This window comes from Balaenoptera acutorostrata, unplaced genomic scaffold (assembly GCF_949987535.1).
Source record: "Balaenoptera acutorostrata unplaced genomic scaffold, mBalAcu1.1 scaffold_714, whole genome shotgun sequence".
NCBI lineage: Eukaryota > Metazoa > Chordata > Mammalia > Artiodactyla > Balaenopteridae > Balaenoptera > Balaenoptera acutorostrata.
This window is the reverse complement of record NW_026646350.1, coordinates 99,926-123,686: the sequence shown is the minus strand read 5'-3', so window position 1 is coordinate 123,686 and position 23,761 is coordinate 99,926. Positions and strand designations below refer to the sequence as shown.

At 48.1% G+C, this 23,761-nt stretch overlaps 1 protein-coding gene across 1 annotated transcript in view; it reads right to left on the bottom strand.

The window, feature by feature from the left end:
* LOC130706880 (endoplasmic reticulum-Golgi intermediate compartment protein 1-like) overlaps window positions 1–23,761 on the bottom strand; it is an 86,597-nt gene that overhangs the window by 30,098 nt on the left and 32,738 nt on the right. The window contains exon 2 of the mRNA XM_057539556.1: window positions 1,183–1,244. Coding sequence (XP_057395539.1) covers window positions 1,183–1,244 — 62 coding nt within the window. The remainder of the gene's footprint in view (window positions 1–1,182; window positions 1,245–23,761) is intronic.

Sequence of the window (23,761 nt, the reverse complement as noted above, 5' to 3'; positions counted from 1 at the left end):
TTCAGGCTGGCTCCTGTGGCCTGCTGACACACCCCCACCCCCCTTTCTTTTCCTCCGGGCACTTTTTTGCTTTCTGGCACAAGGTGTCCCAGGCTTATTTTGTACACTTCCTGCCCCAGCCCTGCAATCAGTCATTTCTCCCAGGAGCCCTGGGTCCTTTTAGTAGAAGACTGGCATTCAGAAACCAAAATCTGAGTGAGAGGATTATTTTTTTAAATGGATAGAAACATCCTTATGTCAAAAACTCAAATAGTCTAAAAGGTGTGAAAAGAAAAGTCAGTCTCTCTCCAACCCGTGAGCCCCCGTTTCCCCTCCCAAGGACAGCTACTCTTTTTTTTTTTTTTTAACTTGTTTATTTTTGGCTTCGTTGCTGACGTGGGCTTTCTCTAGTTGCGGCGAGCGGGGGCTACTCTTCGTTGCGGTGCACGGGCTTCTCATTGCAGTGGCTTGTCTTGTTGTGGAGCACGGTCTCTAGGCACGTGGGCTTCAGTAGTTGCGGCGCAGGGGCTTAGTTGCTCCGCGGCATGTGGGATCTTCCCAGACCAGGGATCAAACCCGTGTCCCCTCCACTGGCAGGCGGATTCTTAACCACTGCGCCACCAGGGAAGTCCCTGGGGCAGCTACTCTTTTTTTTTTTTTAATTAATTAATTAATTTATTTTTGGCTGTGTTGGGCCTTCGTTTCTGTGCGAGGGCTTTCTCTAGTTGCGGCAAGCGGGGCCACTCTTCATCGCGGTGCGCGGGCCTCTCACTGTCGCAGCCTCTCTTGTTGCGGAGCACAGACTCCAGACGCGCAGGCTCAGTAGTTGTGGCTCACGGGCCCAGTTGCTCCACGGCATGTGGGATCTTCCCAGACCAGGGCTCGAACCCATGTCCCCTGCATTGGCAGGCAGATTTTCAACCACTGCGCCACCAGGGAAGTCCCTGGGGCAGCTACTCTTGATGATTGATTTCTGGTGTCTCCTTTCAGAAACAGGTGATGCTATACCTTCCAGGGTTACAGTGAGGACAGAGAAGAGCTGAGGGACTAGAGGCAGGGCCCAGCAAGACGCCCATCATTTCTTCCCTGCTCCTGTCTCTCTGTCTTCCCTCCCTGGCCCAGCATTTCTGCAGAGGGCGGGCAGGCACAGGTACGGGGGGTGGGGAGAGGGTCGGGAGCAACGGGGAGAAGGGGGCTACTCACTAATGGCCCCGGTGTACGTCGGCTGTGTGAGGTCCTTGGGCACCTTCCTGTAGATGTCAAACCTGCGGAGAGCAAAGGGGACGGGGTGAGGTGGGAGCAAAGGGCAGGTGTCAGGCGGCGGGGGGAATGGTGCTGGCTGGTGTGCCCAGCAGCCGCCATTCTTCCCCAAACCAGCTCCCCCAAGAGGCCTGAAGGACGTCCCCTGCCCCCCATGGGATCCTGGCTCCCACACCTCCCTTGTCGCACTGCCTCACTACTTATCAGCCCCTGAGACAGATGGCCTGGACCCCTCATCTGATTCTGGTTCTTGGTTGGTCTCGCCCCCAGCAGAATGTAAGCTCCATGAGGGCAGGGATCTTGTTAAGTGTTGTCCCCTGCCGCGTCCCCAGACCTTTGCTTGGGCCTGGGGCACAATAGGCCCCTAGTAAGCACTGGGGGAATGAACTGAACCTGAGCGTTGGCTTTGTCTGATGCCGAAGGGAACGGGCAAGCGCAGTCTTTCCTGAGTTCTCTGACGGCGCTGCATTCTTGCCTGGCGTCACCTCTCCGCCCCCTCCTCCCTTTCCTGCCTCTACCTCCTCCTGTTTCCACTCCCCACTTCCCCAGCTTCTGCAGCCTTCTTCTTGGAGATTCTCCTGAACTCCAAGGCAGGAGGTTAACAGAAAATCCTGCCTGGGGCTGACATCGGCTGGTGACAGCCCTGGCTCCAGCTCACGTGGGTTTTTGCCCAGACACAGAGCAGACGCCTTTCTTTCATATGGATCCCACCAGAGCAGACAGGGGTGGTGGGGTGGTGGTGGAAGAATTGGGGGCTTTGGAGTCAGGCAGACACGGGTGTAATTCTGGCCAGTTGTTTTAAGGGTTAAGGCCCTAGAATCAGACTGCCCTGGGTTCAAATCTTGGCTGGTCTTCTTCCTTGCTGTGTGATGTCAGGCAAATGACATCACCTCTCTGAGCCTCAGTTTCCTTTTCTGTACTACTACGAGACCCCGCTAGGCCCCTGAGTAAGGGAAAGAAACGTCAGCGGAGGAGCTGACACAGAGCGTTCCCAGGCACTTGGCTTCTTCCCCTTCACTTGATGAGCAAGCAGCTCTAAGTCCACAGCCCGTTCCCAGCTCTCTGGTGAAGAGGCTGGCGGCTCCGCCCTCCAGGGGTGATGGGCTGGTGGATGGCTCCTCTTGGGTGATTGGGAAAAAAGGCTAGTGCCGTGCTAACCCCAATGCAATGACTTGGAAATCTTGCCTAAGATCTGATACTTGACTCCTGTGCATTCACTCTAATTACACGCGAAAGGTGCTTGGTTCCTCAAGACCTCAGAGGAGAAAACATTCCTATAGGCTGCAGAGCTAAAAGGTATCACTTTCTCTCCCACCTGCTCATCCACCAGTCTCCTGTGCTTAGGCCCCGAAGGGCACTAAAAACTGGGGCTGGGAGTGTGGTCAGGAGGGGTGGGGGCCTCATGTGACTCAACTATCCATACCTACTCACCTCCCTTATTCTGAAAATGCTGCCCACTTTACCTGTGGGAGGCATATTAGAGTAGAGAGTATGTACTGGGGAGTTAGCCTGCCTGGGCTCAAATGTGACCCCACCACTGTGTGACCTTGGGAGCGTCACTGAACCTCTCTGTGCCTCAGTTCCTCTGTCTGCAAAATGGGGGCAACAACAGTAACTATCTCACTGCATAGGGATTAGAACCAAATGACTTAGTGCATATAAAGCACTTAGAACCATGCCTGGCACCCAAAAGTACTATATCAGTATTTGCTGTTACTATGATTAATGTTTATTCGGCTGACATTTATGAGCACCTACTATGTGCTGGCCCTCTTTTAGGTACTAGAGACATGGAGATAAAATCAGCCCTCAGCTCTGTGTACCTGTAGTTTAGCAGCAAAGACAAAGAGGGAATCAAAAGGAGAATGCAGTGGTGCCCCACCATGGGGTTTGCTGGAGGTGCCAGATGAACCTGGAAAGGGCACCTGCGGTCATCTTGAAGCTTCCAGAAAGAGCTGATGTCTGAGCAGGAGGATGGGAGAAAGGGTAGGTGCAGGCAGGGACTGGTCCAGGTAGTAAGAATAGCAAAAGCAGAGACGAAGAAGAGGACGGAGCCTGACGTGCTGGAAGGCTAAGTTTACCTGCCTGTGGTGCTAGGACGGGAATGGAGGGAGTGGATGCTGGAGAGGCAAGAGGGGCTTACAAGCCAGCTTCCTGGTCCAGTTAATACCTGGTTAATACCCTGGGCCCACAGCCAGAAACTGGGCCTCATGGTTTAATAAATATATGAGCCACCATTTCAAAACTGGGAGTTTTATGGGAAGTCAAAGGCTGCCCAGGGTAAGGAGCGGGGGGTGGCCTAGAGCAGAGTGTCAGAACCTGACAAGGGTGAGAGAGGGAGAGATGGGAGATGGTTGCATACAGGGGGCTGATCAAATATATAAATACAGTGAGGATAATGGGGGCCGGGTGCCTCACTGTTGGGGAAGGGAGGTATACATAGAGAGAGAAGTAGAATAAACCCCATGGTGTTAGAGTGGAAATGAAGGTATTGCTGTGAATTCATGGTTTTCAGCACACACAAATAGAGAAATATCCATGTGTATAGACACATCACGTATACATTTACTTCCTAGCTCGTTCTATAGAGAGGGTGCAGGAACAGTGACAGCCAGATAGCAATGAGCACATTTGGACTTCAAACCTTGGCTTCTAAATATCATTCTTTACTCAAAGGAATCAGCTCCTTGGAGAAATGGCTGATTCCAGGGCTGGGTAGGGAAAATGCAAGATGAACTTGGAGTATCTTCTTATGTCAGAAAGCCAGAAAGAATGATGGGACATATCAAAAGGACAAGAAGCCAGCTTAAAGGGGCTCCCACTGGCCAAAGAAGGGGCAATGTAAGCATTAAAATCAACAATCACAGTAATAGATTATGACCCGTTAGATAAAATAGGAAGCCAAAAATCTACATAGATGTAAATAAAGAAATAAGTAAATCAAGTCTGATGAGGAATGGGGTACTTCCATACCTTCTAAGTACCTCCCCCCACCCCGCCCCGCCAAATCTTTATTAATCATAAAGGGAAAAAGAGTAACTTTACAGAGGAGAAACTTGACAGACATCACCGTAATCAAGTGACCAAAGGGAGTGTCACCAGTCAGGAGACACATCATGTGCCTCCTGATATGAAGTACTGGGGAGGGTACCCCATCACTCCTGTGGGGACCTTGCTCAAGTGTACAACCTCAGATGAATTATGAGAAAACATCAAACAAATCTAAACTGAGTGTCATGCTACAAAATGACTGGCCAGCATTTGTCAAAAGTATCAAGGACATGAAGGCAAGTGAAGACTAAGGAACTGTCAGAGATTGGAGGAGACTAAAGAAATGTGACCACTAAACCCTGCAGGCTGTCCTGGATCAGAGAAAGGACATCAGTGGGACAACTGATGGGATGTGAATAAGATCTATAGATTAGTTAATAGTACTGTAGAATGTTCTTTTCCTGGTTTTGAAAATGGTTTGGTTATATAAGATGTTTTATAATGTTATATAACATTTAAGGAAGCCTGGGTAAAGGGCATATGGGAAGTCTTTGTATTATTTTTGCAATTTTTTGGCAAGTCTGCAATTATTTCAAAATGAAAAGTTAAGATTTTTTTTTAATTTAATGAAATTTTTTTTAAAGCTTAAATGGGAAATTTCACGTAAAAATCCCACCCAGCTTGCTTTCTTTGTGTATGCTTGGTCCCTATAGGCATCAGAATTTGAGATGCTGGCTTAACAAATGTTGGCCAGGTGTGCTGGGTGTCAGGCAGAGTATGTCTTTGTCAGGGGAGGGAGGGGAGATGAAGGCTGAGCGAACGAAGGTCTAAGAGAGGAGGCGAGACTTGGACAAAACTACAGGAGGCAATGGCAATCAAAGAAGGTAGGTGCTCCGGAAAGAGTGAATGACGCAAACCAAAATCACTGCCATCCCATGTGGGGTGTGTTCCCACGTATATTTGTATTTAATTCTCACAGTAACTCTGGCAGATACTGATATGCCATTTTTCCAGGAAGAAGTCTAAGGCTCAGCCATAAGCAACTTGCTCAAAGTCAGCAAGTCAATTTAGCAGAGATGGGATTCAACCCCAAGTCTGGGTCCATAGGCCATTGTCCTTCCACTGCCCTGTACTTATGGGAATCAGTTTAGAGCTCATTGATTGGTAAACTAAAGTCTCAAGGTTTTGCTTATTTGCTTTTCTGAAGATGCTGCCCCAGAGAAGATGGGGCTCTCTTGGAAAACAGGGACCAGCGCAAAACACATTAATTAATTCAACAGGTATTTACTAAGTACCTACTAGCAGTGCTCTAGATGGTGGGAAAATGAAAGTGGTCAAGGTTGACATGGCCCCTGCCCTCATGAAACTGTCAGTCTAGCAATGCTGTTGGCTCCTTGAGAAGGGCCACCTAAACAGAATGTTCTCTGATAATGATTCCATTCCCATGCCGCAAATCCAAGCTGGGGAGTGGTGGTAGGGTAAAGGGATAGCTGAAAAGGACCCTGGGTTCAGAGCTGACCACAAGCCAAGTGAGTCAGCAGTGAATGTCACTAAGAAAATGGGCCACCGGGAGGCTGGTGAGAACCCAGGCATGTGACAGATCAGGAAGTCAGCCATCGTCTCTGGCTCACATTAGTCAGTCCCTCGCTGCGGTGATGTGGTGATGCGATTAGATGTGGCCACCCACTGTTAAGAGAATGTAGAGGAAAGGGTAAGGAGAAAGGGGGAGAGGGGAAAGGACGCTTAGTGTACATCTAGTGTGTGCTGGACTCATGCTAGGCCCTGGACCGACATGTTCTCATCTAATTCTCTCAGCCAACTTGTGAGTTGGGGATTGTTATCCCATTTTACAGATGAGGCTCAGAGGCTGCTGACTTGGCTAAGCTCTCACACCTATGAAGTGTCACAGCAGGGATCTGAATCCAGGCCTAATTTACATTCTTGTTGCTTTTCCCAACGATGTGGGGATAAACCAGGACCATGTGGGTGGAAAATACTTCTTAGGAAGAAAGATTAAAGAATTGGAATTGCTTGCCCTTAAATAGAGAAAGTTAAAGGATAGAAATCTTTATGTTCGTCAAAAAATGCTCTTTCCCTGTCCTCCCCCTAGACTGTGAGTTTCTCACGGGAAGAACCTGGGCCTCCTTGCTGCCCAGCCCTGCCCGATCCAGGCCCTTGGGGAACTGATCTGAACGAATGGGTCAATGGATGAATCTATACAAAGATAAGGTCCACTGGCTGGCCCCATAAACAAGATTAAGATGAAATGGATGGTGGGGAAGCTGAGTGATGGGTCCTCAGGGGTTCCTTGTACTGTATTTAGACATGTTCACTTACAAAAAATGAAAAATGGGCTTAAATGAAAGCAAGAAAACAATCAACTGGACTTAAGAAAGACTGAGCTAGATGCCAGAAGAATGGGAGCAGTGCCCAGAGCCAGGTGGACCATAGGTTTGTCACCTGTTGGAACAGGACCCAAATGCGGAGACCCCAGGGGACCTCCTGCCTTCACCACGCTCTGCTGTTGGGTCTAGAAGGTGTTCTGAGATCACTGTGTCCAACCCATTCATTTTACAGAAGAGAAAACAGAAGCCCCAAGAAGGAGTGACTCACCCAATTCAAGGTATAATTAAACTCAGAGTATTTAAAACAAAAACAAGCCAATAAAAAGCTTGTGAAATCCTTGTTATCTCATGCTCTTGAAATGTCACATGCTACTGACTTTCAACCAGGTGCAATCTGGGCCCCCCAGGGGACATTTGGCGATGTCTGGAGATATTTTTGGTTGTCACCCCGGGGAGTGGGTGGTATCCAGCAGGTAGAAAGCCAGGGAAGCTAATGCATCTTACAATCCTACAAGGCACAGCCCCCTACAACAAAGGATACCAGCCCCAAATGTCCATGGCACTAAAGTTGAGAAACCCTGTTGTAGGCAGAGAAAACCTTCCCATGCGGGAAGCTCATTTTCCCACTGACCTTATGTCCTCTCCACAGAGACGCCTGCAGTTGCCTCTGCTCCGTCTGGGTGAAGTCATGGCCATCGCCTTGATCACCCCTGCAGTCTTTCCCTGTCCTTTTCCGCTCTGTGCCTGAGAAGGCACACTTGGAGAGAACTGGGCAAAGGAACCCCCAGGAGAAAAATAAAGTCCATCTGAATTTGTGACTTCTTATAAAGGTGCAGTAAGTACAAGTGTCACTATTTGAATCAAAAAGGCGCTCAGGGCTTCCCTGGTGGCGCAGTGGTTGGGAGTCTGCCTGCTAATGCGGGGGACACGGGTTCGAGCCCTGGCCTGGGAGGATCCCACATGCCGCGGAGCGACTGGGCCCGTGGGCCACAACTGCTGAGTCTGCGCGTCTGGAGTCTGTGCTCTGCGGCGGGAGAGGCCGCGATAGTGAGAGGCCCGCGCACCGCGATGAAGAGTGGCCCCCGCTTGCCGCAACTGGGGGAAGCCCTCGCACAGAAACGAAGACCCAACACAGCCAAAAAAAATAAATAAATAACTAAATAAATAATAATTAAAGGTGTTAATAATTAAAAAAAAAAAAAAGGCGCTCAATCCGTGCCTCTAACTTCATCATAACTTAGGATCAAACAAATTCCTTAGGATAAAATAGACGTCAACATCGGAACTAGACATCGATGAGAATATAGGATTTACTTAACAGAAATTCACTGTACGGGCCACATCTAGCCTACAGAGCGAGGGACGGCTGCATAACCTCACTCAAGATAAACACGCATAAGTCTTCTGCTCCCAAGCAAGGAAACTGCCGCTGGAAATCTCTGACTAATGGATTTCTTCTGTAATTTCTTTTCATAGCAGAATGCCTCAGCTCTTGCTATTTTAACTTTTGCTGCTTGGGACCTCACTTCTCCCCTGCTCCTGAAGACAAATCTCAGGTCGCCCTGTGGTTCGCCACGTGTGGGCGGCTACCAGGCAGGCGCTTGTGATGTCACTGTTTCCACGGCCTAATGAAGTTAGATGCCATTTAGGAGCAAGTCATTGGAAGTGGTGGGTCACTCATCCCAAAAATAGGCAGTGAGGCTTTAGTTGGTTCTTTGGCCTGCTCACCCCTGCCCACCAGCCTGTCAAAGCCCTCGGTGTCAAGCCCAGGGAGCTGGGTGAAAAATGTGCTTGTTGGTTCACTTACTCATCTCTTCCACCTTACTGAGAACCGCTGGTGTGTGTGTGCACATGCACGTGTGTTGAAGGGCACACAGAGGTAAACAAATGGACGCACCAGAGCCTAACGCGGCTGGGAGAGAACCGTGCAAGCACCAGTTCTAATCAGCCCCAGAATCACTCTCACCGCCCCCGAATCCTGTCCTTGACATTCAAACTACTACTGTGAGCTCACACACCACTCCTCCCTCTGACAGAAGGATGCGGAAAACATCTGTCTGTTTCCAGCCCAGATGGAGGAGCTTAGAGGGGGGAATAATAATAACAATAGCAATCACAGCTACACTGCTGCTGTCCCCATTGTGAGGGATCACGGTGCACCCAGCCTTGGACTTGGACTGTCCATTCATTAGCTCACATCCTTTGTACAGCCCTGTTCAGTGGATACCAGCATTCTCCCCATCTCACTTGCCCAAGATTCCGGGCCAGGATTCGAACTGCTGCAGTCTGGCCTCAGGACCTCTGCTCTGTCCACTTACCCCACGCCTGCCTGGGACAGGGAGACAGGCTGGGAGCGGGAGGGGTAGAAGCCTGTATCTGCGGGAGGGCTGGGTGATGATGCCCTGTGTACACAGTACTAACACGCACACAGCTCTCTCTCTCCAGCCCATCCCCTGTGGCTCTCTCCCTGAATCTCGGTGCCCTTGTGAAGGTCACTCGTCTACAGGGTGACCTCCCAGCTTCAATCGCCTCCACCTGTGACCTCTCCTGTCTCAGAATACCCTCTCTGACCACAAAGCCCTGGCCAAAGGGAAAGAGGAGTAAATTTGACTGCTGAGCTTCCAGAAGGCCCCTCTCAAGGCAGCCTTCCCCACCTTCCTGGGCGCTGTGGACGTATACATTCCTGGCACAGCTCCGAGACGGCTGCACGGTCTTCCGCTCTTGCTGGGCTGGGACAGTCAGATTTGTTCTTGAATCCACTGTGGGTCGTGCGGGGCTTGGCCCATTAACGGTATTCAGTAAATTCCAGGTGAAAATATAAAATGACGTAGGCACAGGGCTATTACTCACCGCTGCACCAGCTGTAACAGCAAACAACTGGAGGCCATCCAAATGTCCATCCAGGGGGACCAGTTAATAAACTACAGACCATCCATAAACTGGAGGATGATAAAGAGGAATGAGGAAGGTCTCTATAGAGTAAGAGAAAAAAGCAAACTGTGGAACACTGTGTTCTGTTCAATTTTGCGTGTGTGTGTTTGGGGTGGGGAGCAGCTGAAGGTAGTGATAAAAATAAATCTCCATCCTTGTTTATATCTTTAAAAAGAAACAATAGAAGGTGTAACCAAAAGCTAACACAAATGGTTACTTCTATTATTCTTAGGAGATGTATAAAAATATTAAATATTTAGGGATAAATTTGACAAAAGAAGTGCAAGACCTATATACTGAATACAATAAAACATTGCTGAGGGAAATTAAAGAAGACCTAAGTAAACAGAGAAATACACTGTGTTAATGGGTCAGAAGACTCAATATTGTTAAGATGGCATTGATCTGTAGATTCAACTCAATTCCAATCAAAACTCCAGCAGGCGTTTTTGTAGGATTTGGCAAGCTGATTCTAAGATTCATGTGAAAATGCACAGGACTTAGAAGAACCAAAACAACTTTGAAAAAGAACAAAGTTGGATCTGACTTCAAGACTTACTATAAACCTTATAGAAGAAAACATAGGAGAAAATCTTAGTGCTCTTAGGTTAGGCAAAGACTTTAGATAAGACACCAAAAGCATGATCCATAAAAGAAAAGAATCATAAATAAGCCCTCATCAAGATGAAAAGCTTCCATTCTTCAAAAGTCACTGGAAAAGACAAGCCACATACTAGGAAAAAATATATGTGAATCACATGTCTGTTAAAGGATTTATATTCAATACAAAGAACTCAAAACTCAGGAATAAGAAAACAAACGACCCATTAAAAAATGGGCAAAAGATCTGAACAGGCATTTCGCCAAAGATTCACTGATGGTGAATAACCACATGAAATGATGCTAATATCAGAGTCATTGGGGAAATGCAAATTAAAACCACAGAGATACTATTAGAATGGCTGAAATTATAAAGACTGGTCACACCAAGCGTTGGTGAGGATATGGAGTAACTGGAACTCTCAGACATTGCTGGTGGAATGTAAAGTAGTATAACCACTATGGAATAGAGTTTGGCGGTTTCTGAAAATGTTAAATATATGCCTACCATATGATCCAGCCATTTCATGCCTAGGCATTTACCCAAGAGAAATGAAAAGTATTTTCCCATACAAAGACATGTATATGAATATTCATGGAAGCTTAGTTTGTAATAGTCACAAACTGGAAACAACCCAAATATCCATCAACAGGCAAATGGACAGATGGCATATCCACAAAACAGAATATTACTCAGCAGTAAAAAGGAATGAAGTATCGACAGGAGCAACATGGATGATTCTCAAAATAATTATGCTGAATGCAAGCCGATACGGTATGATTCCATCTATATAAAATTCTAGAAAGTATAAACTAATCTAGAGTGACAGCAGATCATTGGTTGCCCAGGGAGGGAAGAAGGGAGAGACTTGAGGAGACTCAGGGGGTTGATGAACACGTTCATGATCTGGTGATGGTGGTTTCATGGGTGTACACGTGTCAAATTTCTCAAACTGTACACTTTAAGTATGTGAAGTTTATTGTATGTCAATTATACCTCAATAAAACTGTTGTAAAAAAACTTTTTCATGATAGCCACGAATGAAACACATCAAATACATTAAGCAATCTATGAGCTCATAATGATACTTCATAAAACAAAACCAAACAAAAGCCTCTTTGGATACCTTTGAAGATGCTAAGCCATTATTCTGAAAACTGGTAAATAAAGAGAAAGCATTTATTCTGATTTTTTTTGGTATACACAATGTATATCTAGGTAACCAAATAGCTGATGAGGACAAAGTCCTACTTTACAGAATAATTTCAAAGAATAATGTGGAAGGACTAACAGAATTAGGAAAATCATCATTGGGCATTCTCTGATGAAATACTGGATTTAGGCATGTGTCAGCAAGGATGGGAAATTTCACAACAGATGCATCAGGCTGCTGCCACCTGAACCCACTGACCGATCTGAGCATCTCAAAGGGAAGACAGCCAGTTATTCTGCACCCCTCTCAGTGTGATGCAGTAGGAAGTACACAGCACACTTCTTAATGACTGGCCTAGAATAACCTCACATTTCACCTTCTATTTGATCCTTATCCCACAGCAGCTTGATGCCAGGCCCCCCTCACCCATTCTTTCTTCGTGCTATAGCTAAGATCACCCAAGAGTCCCTAAGGGTCTGACGCCATTGGCTCTCCTCAGTACTGCCTCTGCACCAATCCTGCTGACCGTCCCTTCCTTCTTGGATCTCTCTCTTCTCTTGGCTGCCTGAAGTACCATGGCATCCTCGCTCTTCAGCATCTTCTGTGTCTGTTCCTTTTCCTCCTCCTGCCCCTGATATTTTGGTATACCCCCAAGGGTCTGTGTTCAGGCCCCTTCTCTTTTAACTCCCACCCCCAACTTATCTATGCCTTAATTTACTGTGCCGAGTTCGAGAGAGACAGGAGAAAGCCAACAAGACAGAATTAGTCCCTGTCCTCATGGCGCTCACACAGTAATGCCCAAGGACCATCCTCATTCCCAAAGGCGTCATGCCTGCCCTTCACACTTGACAGGTCCAGAACAAAACTCAGCAGCACCTCACACAAAACCTGTTCCCAAAACAATGAGGTAGGAGGAGCCACTGGGATCATGGAATCCAAATGTGCACATCTGCAGATAGTTAACGTGGAACACGACAAGGGCAGCAACATCTTGTGTTACAGATAAGGATCTCTGATTCTTTCCAAGTCACAGCCTGTGTCCTCCTGGGGTTCCCAAATGTCTGAGAAGTGGTGAGATGTGCTGTTCTTGGCCACCATGATGAGCAAGAAAGTAAAATAGCTGATCAGGAAGATAACTATCCAGGCAGTTCTCAGAAAGTGTTTTAGATGGTCTATCGGTAAAAAGATGGAGGCCTCACTGGACTGGACAACGCCCTCACCTGTTACCTGGACCCAGGCTCATGGGGGAGAACGAAGCTCACACACGGCAGGGAGGGGGTACTAGTATTTACAGTTAGTTGCATTAGCTCTAAATTCTTACGCAATCTGTTCCTTGAACAGTCAAGCAAGCATGCTCTCACCTCAGGCCCTTTGCCCTTGCGTTCTCTGTATCTGGAATGTTTTCCCCTCAGATCTCTTCCTGTCTTGCTCTTTCACTTCTTTTAGGTCTATATTCAAATGTCACCTCCTCAAAGACCTGTCCTGGCTACCAGCTAAAACACACCACTCTCCATCTCCTTACTCTGCTGCCTTTTTCTTCACAGCACTTGCGATCACTACCTTGTGTTACGTGTGTTTGTTCACTGTTCCACTCCATCACTAGAATATAAGTTACAGGAGAGCAGGGGCCTGCCTGCCTTTGAGTTCCACTATATGCCCAGAGCCTACAGAAGCGCCTGGCACACAGTAGGTCTACAGAAATACTTTGGAATGGACGAAGGAGGCAGTGTTTCTCCAAGTCTGGTCCATGAACCACTGCCTCAGAATCCACCAGTCAGCTGGTTAAATGTGCAGATTCCAGGGCTCCGCTGCAGAATGAACTAAACCAGCATGGGGGTGGGGAGGGCAAGAATTCGCCTTGCCAAAAAATTGCAGTTCAGGACATGTCAAGGCATGCAAAGACTGCTAAGGTATAAGTCAAGTGTTTATTTCCAACTTCAAATTTATTTCCTAAGACTTTCTGCGTGCACCCACCTGAGTTACTACAGGTCAACAGAGGGACAGGCAAGGGGACTGATATTTCCCGGGCTCCCACCCTATGGGCCAAGCACTACTTAAGACCCTTGACCTGGGGCTTCCCTGGTGGCGCGGTGGTTGAGAGTCTGCCTGCCAATGCAGGGCACACGGGTTCGAGCCCTGGTCTGGGAAGATCCCACATGCCGCGGAGCGGCTGGGCCCGTGGGCCACAATTACTGAGCCTGCGCGTCTGGAGCCTGTGCTCCGCAGCAAGAGAGGCCGCGATGCTGAGAGGCCCGCGCACCGCTATGAAGAGTGGCCCCCACTTGCCACAACTGGAGAAAGCCCTCGCACAGAAACGAAGACCCAACACAGCCATAAATAAATTAAAAAAAAAAAAAAAAAAAAAGACCCTTGACCTACTTTATCCCACTGAATCCCTTCCCCCTCACCCATGAGGTACCATCAACAAATGTAGAAACCGAGACTCAGAGAGGCTGAGCCACTTGCCTAAGCTCACACAGCCAGCAAGAGGCAGGGTCAGGATTGGAACCCGGGTCAGCCTCACCCAGAGGCTGCACACTGACTCTCTGCGGCCTCCCCAAAGCTCCATACCAGCCCCTGGGGCCCTTGGCTGTCCGTGCTGACCTCCCTTGCCCGTGCACAACCTGGCACCGACAGCAGGCTGGGGGCGCTTGTTGAGCGAGGGAAGGAGGAAGGGTCCCATGGAGCTCCGGAACTGTGGTGTGGTGCCACTGAGGCCCCAGCAGAGCACAGCTGAACGGGGGTCCCCTCACCCCTACTGGCCTCCCCTACCCTGCAACAGCCCGATGAGCTCACGCTCCCCCAGAAACAGGAAAGGCCTGGTGTTGGAGCCCGAGGCCGTCAGGCTGCCAGGGCTTGGCTGGGAGTCAGGCTTCCCACTCGTCAAGGCCACAGGGAGGGAGGGCTGGGGTGGGGGGACAACCAGGGCCCCCAACGTGTTTCCAAATCACTGGAAACAGGACGCAGCCGCTGGCCTCACACCGGGACACAACAACATCCCGAGCTCAGACGCTATAAATGGAAATGTATTCTTAGAGGGGCAGGACCTGAGCGGGGTTTTTCAGAAGTGACCCATCATTGGATAAAAATACAGACGGCATTTAAATGTTCAGCGGCAGGAGCTATTCCAGGGATTAGATTCTCATGCCCCTGGCTCCCCGCCAGGGCACGGCCTTCAGCAGAGATTTAAAAGGAAGAAACGATTGGTGCCGGTGTTTTAAGTTTAGGAGGAGAGAACTGGGGGAAAAGACAGCTGTGCCGAGATACCTGTGGAAGGGGCTCCCTTCGATGGACCCCAAATGTCCTTTGACCTCCACCTGCCCACGGGATTCAGTTTTACTCTGCCATGAGACCACCTTTTGGATTACATCTCAGCTACCTCGAAAAGTGAAGGCTGAGTTCTGGCTAGGCCTGGGGTTAGAAGCCTAGGACAGGATTAAGATTTTAAGAGATGTGCAGGTAAGGGAAGTATAATAGAGAAAAAGCTGGAGGTGGCCCTGGTGTTACGAGGAGGGGAAGGACAGAATTTACTGAGCACCTCCCAGGAGCCAGCCTCTTGACTCACGTCATCTCATCAAATTCTCAAACCCGTTCGAGATACCAAAATAAGGTTCACCCCTATTTTTAAAGGAAAAGGAACTGGGGCTCAGAAAAGACTGTGTAGAGGGGGTGAGACCCTGAGTGCAGGAAGACAAGCAGATTATGAGGCTGGGGAAAAGGGGTGGAAGGGCGTCCCATGTAGAGCGACAACTCCGGCCAAGTTTCATGGCTCCAGAAGCCCAAGGTCACTCGGTCAGCAAGTGGCAAAGCTGAGGTCTGCGTCCTCATCTGTCTGGACATGAAATTACTGTGCCGTCCTAGGGAGCAGCTGTGTGCCTTAGGAAACAAGGTGGTTCGCAAGTTAAAAGGTGAGATGTTCAGACAGTCCCATGCAAAAAGGCACAAGGAAAGGAATCAAAGGGTTCTCCTTGTTGGCCTGGGGGAGAGTTTAGTTGGTGACCGTTTTCCTTTGGGCACATCTTGGTACTTTTCAGTTGTTCTATAATAAACAGGTTATAAACGGAAAAATAAAGACAGCTAGGGTCTTAGGAGACCTGTCGTGGGCTCCCCAGCCCATCTCTCTATTATCTGCCTCTTCACCCCATGACCCCAACATTTTGTTCCAGAAAGGCCCGTTCTGTGCCAGCTCTGTGCCTTGGCATGCACTGTGCCCTCTGTCTGCAGCACCCCTGTCTCTCCTTCTCTGCCAGCTCATTCATTCTCCCTGTCATTACTGAGTGCTCACTATGGATCACGCACTGTTCTAGGTGCTAGGCATACAGCAGTGGTCAGACACAAAGCTCTCTGCCTTCACCTAGCTTACACCACAGTGGGGGAGACAAACAATAAATGAACTAATATATGTCAGTGCTATGCAGAAAAATAAACCAGGCTAAGAAAATAGAATGTAATGTGGGTGCTGCTTTAGATGGGGTGTGAGGGGTGTCAGAGAAGGTTCATCTGACCAGGTGACATGCAAAACACATATCTCATTTAAGTGAGACAGCAGCCACCTGGATGTCCAAGGAAGAGAGTTCCAGGTTGAAGGGATGGTAAGTGCAAAGGCCCTGAGGCAAGGAGCATATTTGGCAGGTTCCTCCAACAGCAAGGAGGCTGATACAGCTGCACTGGGAGGTGAGGTCAGAGGTCCCAGGTAGTTCTTTAAAACTTAGCTCACACACCCCTTCCTCTGCGACGCTACCTCCAGTCAGCATGAGGCTGGCTGAGGCACCCTATTCCAGGCTGCCATGGCCCCTGAGCTTCCCTCTGTCATCATCTGACACATGGTGTACTGTCATTATATATGTGTTGCACATTATCTATGTACAATCATGAATGAACAGCACAGCCCACTCTGTCTCACTAATACTATTGGTATCTACCAATAGATAGATGAATGGATAAAGAAGATGTGGTATATATATATATATATATATATATATATATATATATATTCACACATACGTATACACAATGGAATACTACTCAGCCATAAAGAATGAAATTCTGCCATTTGCAACAACATGGACGGACTTGAAAGGTGTTACGCTAAGTGATATAAGTCAGACAGAGAAAGACAAATACTGTATGTTATCACTTAAATGTGGAGTCTGAAAAATACAACAAACTAGTGAATATAAAAACCAAACCAAACCAAACCTGTGTTACTTTATCATTTGTTTTCCTTCTATCTGTCCTTTATATCATAGCATTATAGTCATTAAAAAAAGAAAACTACTACTGGTGTCTTCCCCTCAAAGTTGTGAACTCTTCAAGGGCAGGAACTGGTCTTATACAGTGTGGGGTCCCCATTACCCGGCACTTAAGTGGGGAGCATCATTTTTAAGCAACCAGAGATCCGCTGAGTCACAGAAGACTGGTGGTCCTTCCGGGCCAAGCTCACCTGAGATGTGCAGGTGAGTCCCCTCAGGGAGCTCCAGCAATGAGACATCACGGATGAGACCTATGTGAGGCAGGGAGTGAGTGACTGAGAGTGGGAGGGAAGGGGGCCTCCTCCCTACCTGCCCATTTCCTCCATCTGCCTCAACCTGTGCTTTCCTCATCAGCACATGGCTTACCGGAGCCCTCGCTTTCAGGAGAGCCCACATGGGAAGATAAAGACTTAAAACCACTTCACCATAGCACAGGGAGATCAGCTCGGTGCTTTGTGACCACCTAGAGGGGTGGGATGGGGAGGGTGGGAGGGAGGGAGATGCAAGAGGGAAGACATATGGGAACATATGTATATGTATAACTGATTAACTTTGTTATAAAGCAGAAGCTAACACACCATTGTAAGGCAATTATACTTCAATAAAGATGTTTTAAATAAATAAATAAATAAATAAAACCACTTCACCAGGGGGTGATTATTCACAGATGGAAAACACCCCTCCCTTTGAAAATGATTCCAGGAAACAGCAAGCATCCCAAATGCATCAACAGGCCCAGACACTGATCCCCTAGCTGCTCACATCACCAAATGAGAGGCAACTAGCCATTGTGTGTCTCTGAAGGAAGTACACGCTTCCCAGTAGAAAACACCCGCTGAGGCTAGGCAGGTACTGAGATGAGAGAAGTGGGTCAGTGGGGCCTGCAGCAATCGGAGCGCCCACAGCTCATCTAAAGAGGGTAGAAAGCCCCCCAGCTTGGCCCATGGCTGGAACAAGGAGCCCTGGTGCGGCCAGATCAGGGAAAACCAGAAATCTGGGGCTTACGTGAAATTACCAATTTAAAAATGATGGCAACCAGTTTTTTTGGTTTGTTTTGGGTTTTTTGTTTGTTTGTTTTTGTTTTTTAAATAAGACAATATGCAAATCAAAGAAAACACTTCCGTGGCTCATATTTGGCCTGAAGACTATCAGTTTGTGAACTTGGCCTTAAATCTTGAAGTATTTTCGCATCAGAATAGATGGTAGGACTGAAAAAATAGGAGAGGGCAAGAAGACCTAAGCACTGTAAAACTAGAAGGGAACTTTGAGATCATGGAGTTCCTGTGTGGTCAAGAAGGTTTGTCTCAGGGATCAATTCTAGTGGCTTCCCAGCTGCTAAGGCTGGGACTGGACTCAGTGTGTGCGTGCTGGGATGGATTAGCAATGTCTGCCAAGGACATGGGACTGGGGGCACCGGTGACGCTCTTCCTGGGTAGTCAGCAAGGCTGATTTAGTCCAGACCCATTTTAAAGGCAGAAAAACTGAGGCTCAGGAAGCAACACTGAATTGCCTAATGTCATAAGTGAGAACTACCTGTGAGTCGCACCTGGGGCTCTTCCCATGACACCCAGGTGCCCCTAAATCAACCAAAGACTTATCTTAGAGAGAAGTCATCTCTGAACCAATAATGCAAGCCAATAAGAAAATCTGAGTTTAACAGTGATTCATTTTATCCACAGCTCTGTAGGGACAGAACCTTTCCTAAACAGCAAGGGGGTCTGGGTCCTGACAAAGCCATCTGAGGATACTACCCACAGCACGCACACTGTCCCAACTGAGGGCCTTGAGCTGGCTGAGGGGCCTGGCACCAGAGGGAGCCTGGATGCACCTGAGCGCCGAGGCCTGCCTTGAGCTTGGCCCTCCTCCCTCCCACTCAGTGTGAGTCAGGGCTCTCGACTTCAGTGTGCTGGCTGCAAAATTTTCAGTTTTACTTGGCTCCTGAGCAAAACGTACTTTTCCAAAGGACGTCGATTCAACTGAGCTTGAGTTTTGCAATGCCCTGGCAGTGGCAAGGCCAGCCTCCCTGAGCACACGCTGTCCCAGGCAATGAAGACCAAAGAATGTGGTTATCACCTCCCTCACCCCCTCCTTCCTCCTCCCCAGGTGGGACACGTCATTATCACCCAAAGTCCATAGTTTACAACAAGGTTCACTCTTGGTGTTGTACAGTCTATGGTTTTTAACAAATGGAAAATGACACGCATTCACCATTATAGTATCATACAGAGTAGTTTCACTGCCCTAAAATTCCTCTTGCTCTGCCTATTCATCCCTCCCCCACCTCCTACCACCCCAGGCAACCACTGTTCTTTTTATTGTCTCTACAGTTATGCCTTTTCCAGAATGTCATATAGTTGGAATTATATAGTATATAGCCTTTTCAGCTTGGCTTCTTTCTCTCAGTAATACGCATTTAAGTATACCCCATCTATGGCCTTTCATGGCTTGGTAGCTCATTTCTTTCTAGTACTGAGTAATATTCCAGTGTCTGGATGAACAACAGTGTACCCGGTTTTTCAATCCCTGAGGCGTGGATCTGCAAAGCCAGGGGCTCTACTGCCTCATGTATTAGCTGTGTGCCTTTGGACAAAATTTTCTCTGAACCTCCAGTGTTTTTCACCTGTAAAATGGGAATAAAAGTATTGACGACTTCACGGGAGTGCGGGTTATATGTGGAAGAGCATGGAAGGCACGGATGACAGGTCACAGCAGGGAGCAAGCACACGACAGATGTCAGCTGCAATTATCATCACTGCCAATTATCACCACGATGGTGTGGCTGTCACTGCCATTCGTGGGCTTACTCTTGCCTCCTCTCTGCAGAGCAGTACGAGGGGGAAGTGGAGACAACCCTGGATTTGGACTCACACAGGTTGGCGTTCTAATGCTGATCCTGCTTAGGCAACTAGCTAGACCTCTCTGAACCTCTGCGGATTACATCCCCCTTCTAGTGGGATTTTGAGAAACAAATGGGATCACTAACTGGAATGCAGAAAGAGCCCTTAGCACCCAATAAGCAACCACAAAAGGTTAGTTCAAAGCTATTTGGGAGAGGTCCTTGGCATTTCCTGTGAACAGCCCCATTGAGTGCATGATGCAGAGAAGGTAAACAGTGGGTGTATTAGAGAATGGAGATGAAGGCCTGCTGGTTAGTACCAGGGCCAGAAGGAGTGTCTTCAAAGCAGAGTATGGAGAGAGGCAAGTGCTGTCCTGCCCAGCCAGGACCCAGCGGACGTCAGCAAGGAATGGGGGCAGTAACACCTCTGCAGCCTAGCTGGCTGGCAGTCTTCTTGGTGTCAAATGACAGCAGAGAGCTGAAATTCAGAGGCAGTGGCCAAGGCCAGTCAGCATTGTTCCTGCGGCTTCCGAGGGGCAGAACTAAGGACACAGCGGAAAGTTATGGGGCAGCATCCATCAAATAGCTCACGTGTGCCCACCAGCGAGTTCCATGCAACTGCTGGGCCTGAACCAGGACTCCTGTGCTCTCCCATGAAATGACCTTGGCCTCTTGTCTACGGAGGGCCCACCCACCTGGAAACCCATCGCCCCCACCTGTACCCAGGATGGTCTGTGATGCGGCACACCTGACCGTGCAGTGTCAGCAACCCTGGGAGGGAGGAAGTGTCACAATCCCCACATTCCAGATGAGGAGGATAAAGGTGGCACCGCCAGGGAGCACTGGAGCTGCGACTCAGACCCTTGGCTTTCAGATTCCCCACAGCCCGGAGGCAAGCCTGGCGTCTGCAGAAACCACCTCATGAATGGTTTCCCAGCTCTGCTTCTGCCCATTCATTCCTTCACTCAGCATCGATTCCGCAAACATCACTAGCATCTGCTCTGTTCTAGATGCTGAGCTAGGCCCTTGAGATACAATGCGAACCAAACAAAGGCAGTCGCTGCCTGCCTGGAGCCAGAGTCAAACAAAGCTCTGTAACAAATGTGTCGTTATAGAAGGAGATGAGTGCCAGAAAGGGAAGGCCATGGGTCTCCCTGCTCTATTGGAATTGAGGCTGGAGGGTGTATGGTCACACAGGGTCTGGAGCCGGCCTTTCTGGGTGTGAGGCCACATTCATCACTCGCTAGCTGTGGCCTTGGGAATTTACTCCATCTCCCTCTGCCTCAGTTTCCCAGTCTGTCAAACAGTGCTCCCTCCTTGGGTAGCTCTGAGGGGGTCCACGTGTTAGTACAGGGAAAGTAGTTATTTAGCGCAGTGCCTGGCCCCACGAGTGAGTGCTCACCGCTTTACCCGCTACTACGAGGCTGCAGGGTGTGAGGTAGAGAGGACCACAAGCATTTTCTTCTTCCCAAAGGAGAACCTCATTCTCCCCCCTCAAATCCCTCCAAGGGCTGCTGCGGCAGAGGTGGCACCAGTGGATCCAGGAAATCAAGTCAGAAAGAGGGGCACACTGAGGTCCCCATGGGTCCAGGATGAGACAGAAGGTAGGGGATCCGGAGACCCAGGGTTACAGGTGCTTCACACGGTGAGGAGTACTCACCCCACTCCTCCTCCTGCCCCTGGGATCTCTGTGCCCACTCTGCTCTCTTCCTACCTCTCCCCGACTGGCCTTTCCCTCTGGACTCTGCTCCAACTCTCTTGACCTCAACAGCATGGAGCTGAGATTCTGAGTTCCAGAAAGACTTGGAACATTTTAAAAATATTTTTTATCTGGGCTCAGCAATGCAAAAAAAAAAAAATGCACGTGCGCACATGCGCACACACACCCAGCATCCAGAAAGACCCACTAAGAATTTTCACACACAGGTAGTAAAGATTTACCAACATGTGCATGAAGGATCAACACCATTTTTGGGAAAGTAGTTATTCTGGGATGGAGGCGGGGATGCATCAAAGATGGAAATGTGAAAGCAGGGGAAGAGGAATATGGGGGCTTAAGGTGTGTTTCTTAAAATGGGGGGAAGGTATGGATTAGTCTCTATGCTATTTGATATGCCTAAGATAGTGTATGAAAAATTTTTTTAAGGCTTAAAGTACCAAAAAGAAGTCAGATGCTACAAAACAAGAAAGAATGAATTACTGACACACGCGACATAGGTGAATCCCACAGATGTTACACCGAATGAAAGAAGGCCGACACACACATACAGTAGGATGCTGTTTATGTGACCTTGAAGGATGGACAAAACTAATCAACGGTGAGGAAAGCCAGGAGAAGGGTTCCCTCTTGGTTGGGATACTGACCAGGATGGGGCACAAGGGAGTCTTCCCAGGGGCTGGGAACGTTCTCTGTCTTAATCTGGGGAGGTGGTGGCATGGGTATGTATGTAAAAAGCCATTGAGCTGTACATTTTATGGTGAGCTATACCTCAGTTTTAAAATTAATTTAAAATTTAAGAAGAAAGAATATCAAATCATTGGCCAGGTTTGGGAAGCCCTTGCACTGGCTTAGAGTAAAATTAAAGAGATGGTTTTTGAGTATCTTTCTATACCAACTTGATGTTTGATTCTGTCATTTATACATTTATCCATACCTCCTCTGGGGACAATCTTGATCAAGGTACAAAGGCAGATACACAGGGGAAGTGTTCCCAAGCCCAAAGGACATGCGCAACCAGGTGGCAATCCTGGTTCTGCCCTTACACGCTCTGTGAGCTGGGCTAAATGACGTCCCTCTCTGAGACTCAGTAGTCTGATGAGCAAACATAGTCAGGATTAAACAAGATGGTGTTCAGCACTGTGCTGGGCACATACTAGGTACTCAAAAAAGTGGGACCTGTTACTATGGTTCATGCTGTCATCCTCTAGAGCAGTGTTTTTACCAACTGCAAGTTATGACTAGGGAGTTGACAAATCAACTTAGTGAGCTGTAACCAGCATTTTAAAAAATGCTACAATAGAATAAAAAATAGCTGTTTGCATTGCCTATATAAAGGAAGCATTGCTACGTTGAGTTTTTACATGTTGTCTGCTGGGTTGCAATATAAAATGTATTTCTTACAAAGGGTAGATGTCAAAATGATTAAGAGCCCTGTTCTATCGAACCCCACGCAGCTCTGTGACACAGCAGATACCACCTCAACATGATAAAGCCTGGTTCTTGGAATTAAGTAGGAACAATAATATAGTATGAGAATAATTCTTGTATCTCCTAGAAAGTCAGATGTTTGCTTTCTTTTTTTTTTTTAAGCCAACATGTTCTGAAGTTGAGGGCAGATCAGGGACAGCTGGCCAGAAGAAGTGGCTTCAGATCTGGGCTCACAAAGTCAGATCTGAATTCCTGGGGCTAGAAGAAAGAGGTGGGCCAGGCAGGTGGAGGGCTCACGGCCGCCCAGGCTGACGGTGTGGCCAGCTGGGCCCCAGGGCCCTTGGTCTCCTGCCCCTCAGGGAGGGCTAGATGGCTCTGGAGGAGCTTCCGTGGTCCGGCATGAGATGGTTTTAGGTGGAACCAGGGCAGGGCAGCAATTAACATGAATCACCCAGTGAGGGAGTTCCTCCCACTCTACTTCTCCATCAATTCTCTTGAATGAGTCTAGAAGAAAGTCTCATTTTGGTTCCAGAGGGTCTTTTAACACCTAATAATCTCACTTTTTAATAAACCGAAGAGCAGGCTTCAGGCTCAGAACCTTCTACCAGCAACAGCCCTAAGCTCGAATTTTCTTTGAAAGTCACTGCTTTGAATTTTATGGATACTTTGGGTTCACGGCAAATGACATTGGTTTTACCTTTCCTGGTTTTACCTTTTCTTTTTAACTCACCTATTCGAATCTTTAAAGTGGGTCCATATAAATAAAATAGAAATTTTATAATAGTATGGGTAGAGGTAGATATGGCAAAAGTGTGAAGATGGCCCGGGAATGGTATAAATTTGGCAGACGCTGCTAAGGACTTCCCGAATCTGTGGCTGGTGAATCCTACCGTGCCTTCGTACAGCCTGACATCAATAGGCGTCACTAAAGGACATACCCTCTGCTGATTTAGCGGTGACAGAACTCAGGAGAGAAGAACCAGAGCCCCTTAGGGAAGGGCAAAGTCAAGGCCAGACAGCCAACCAGCTGCGGAAAATTCTTCAAGGAAACGGGATTTTTCAATTGAAAGGTGCCTACCTCCGTGCCTTAGAACTCCCGTCACCATCACCGGGCCTTTCTGCAAACACGTACTCATTTGCGCCGTCTGGATGCCATAATGAAGTCTCCATTAGATTTTTTCCGCCATACTTTTTTATCTTCCCCCTTTATCTAGTGCCATCCTTCTCAACCTTTTATTTCATGATCATCTGAGTCTTACAGAACA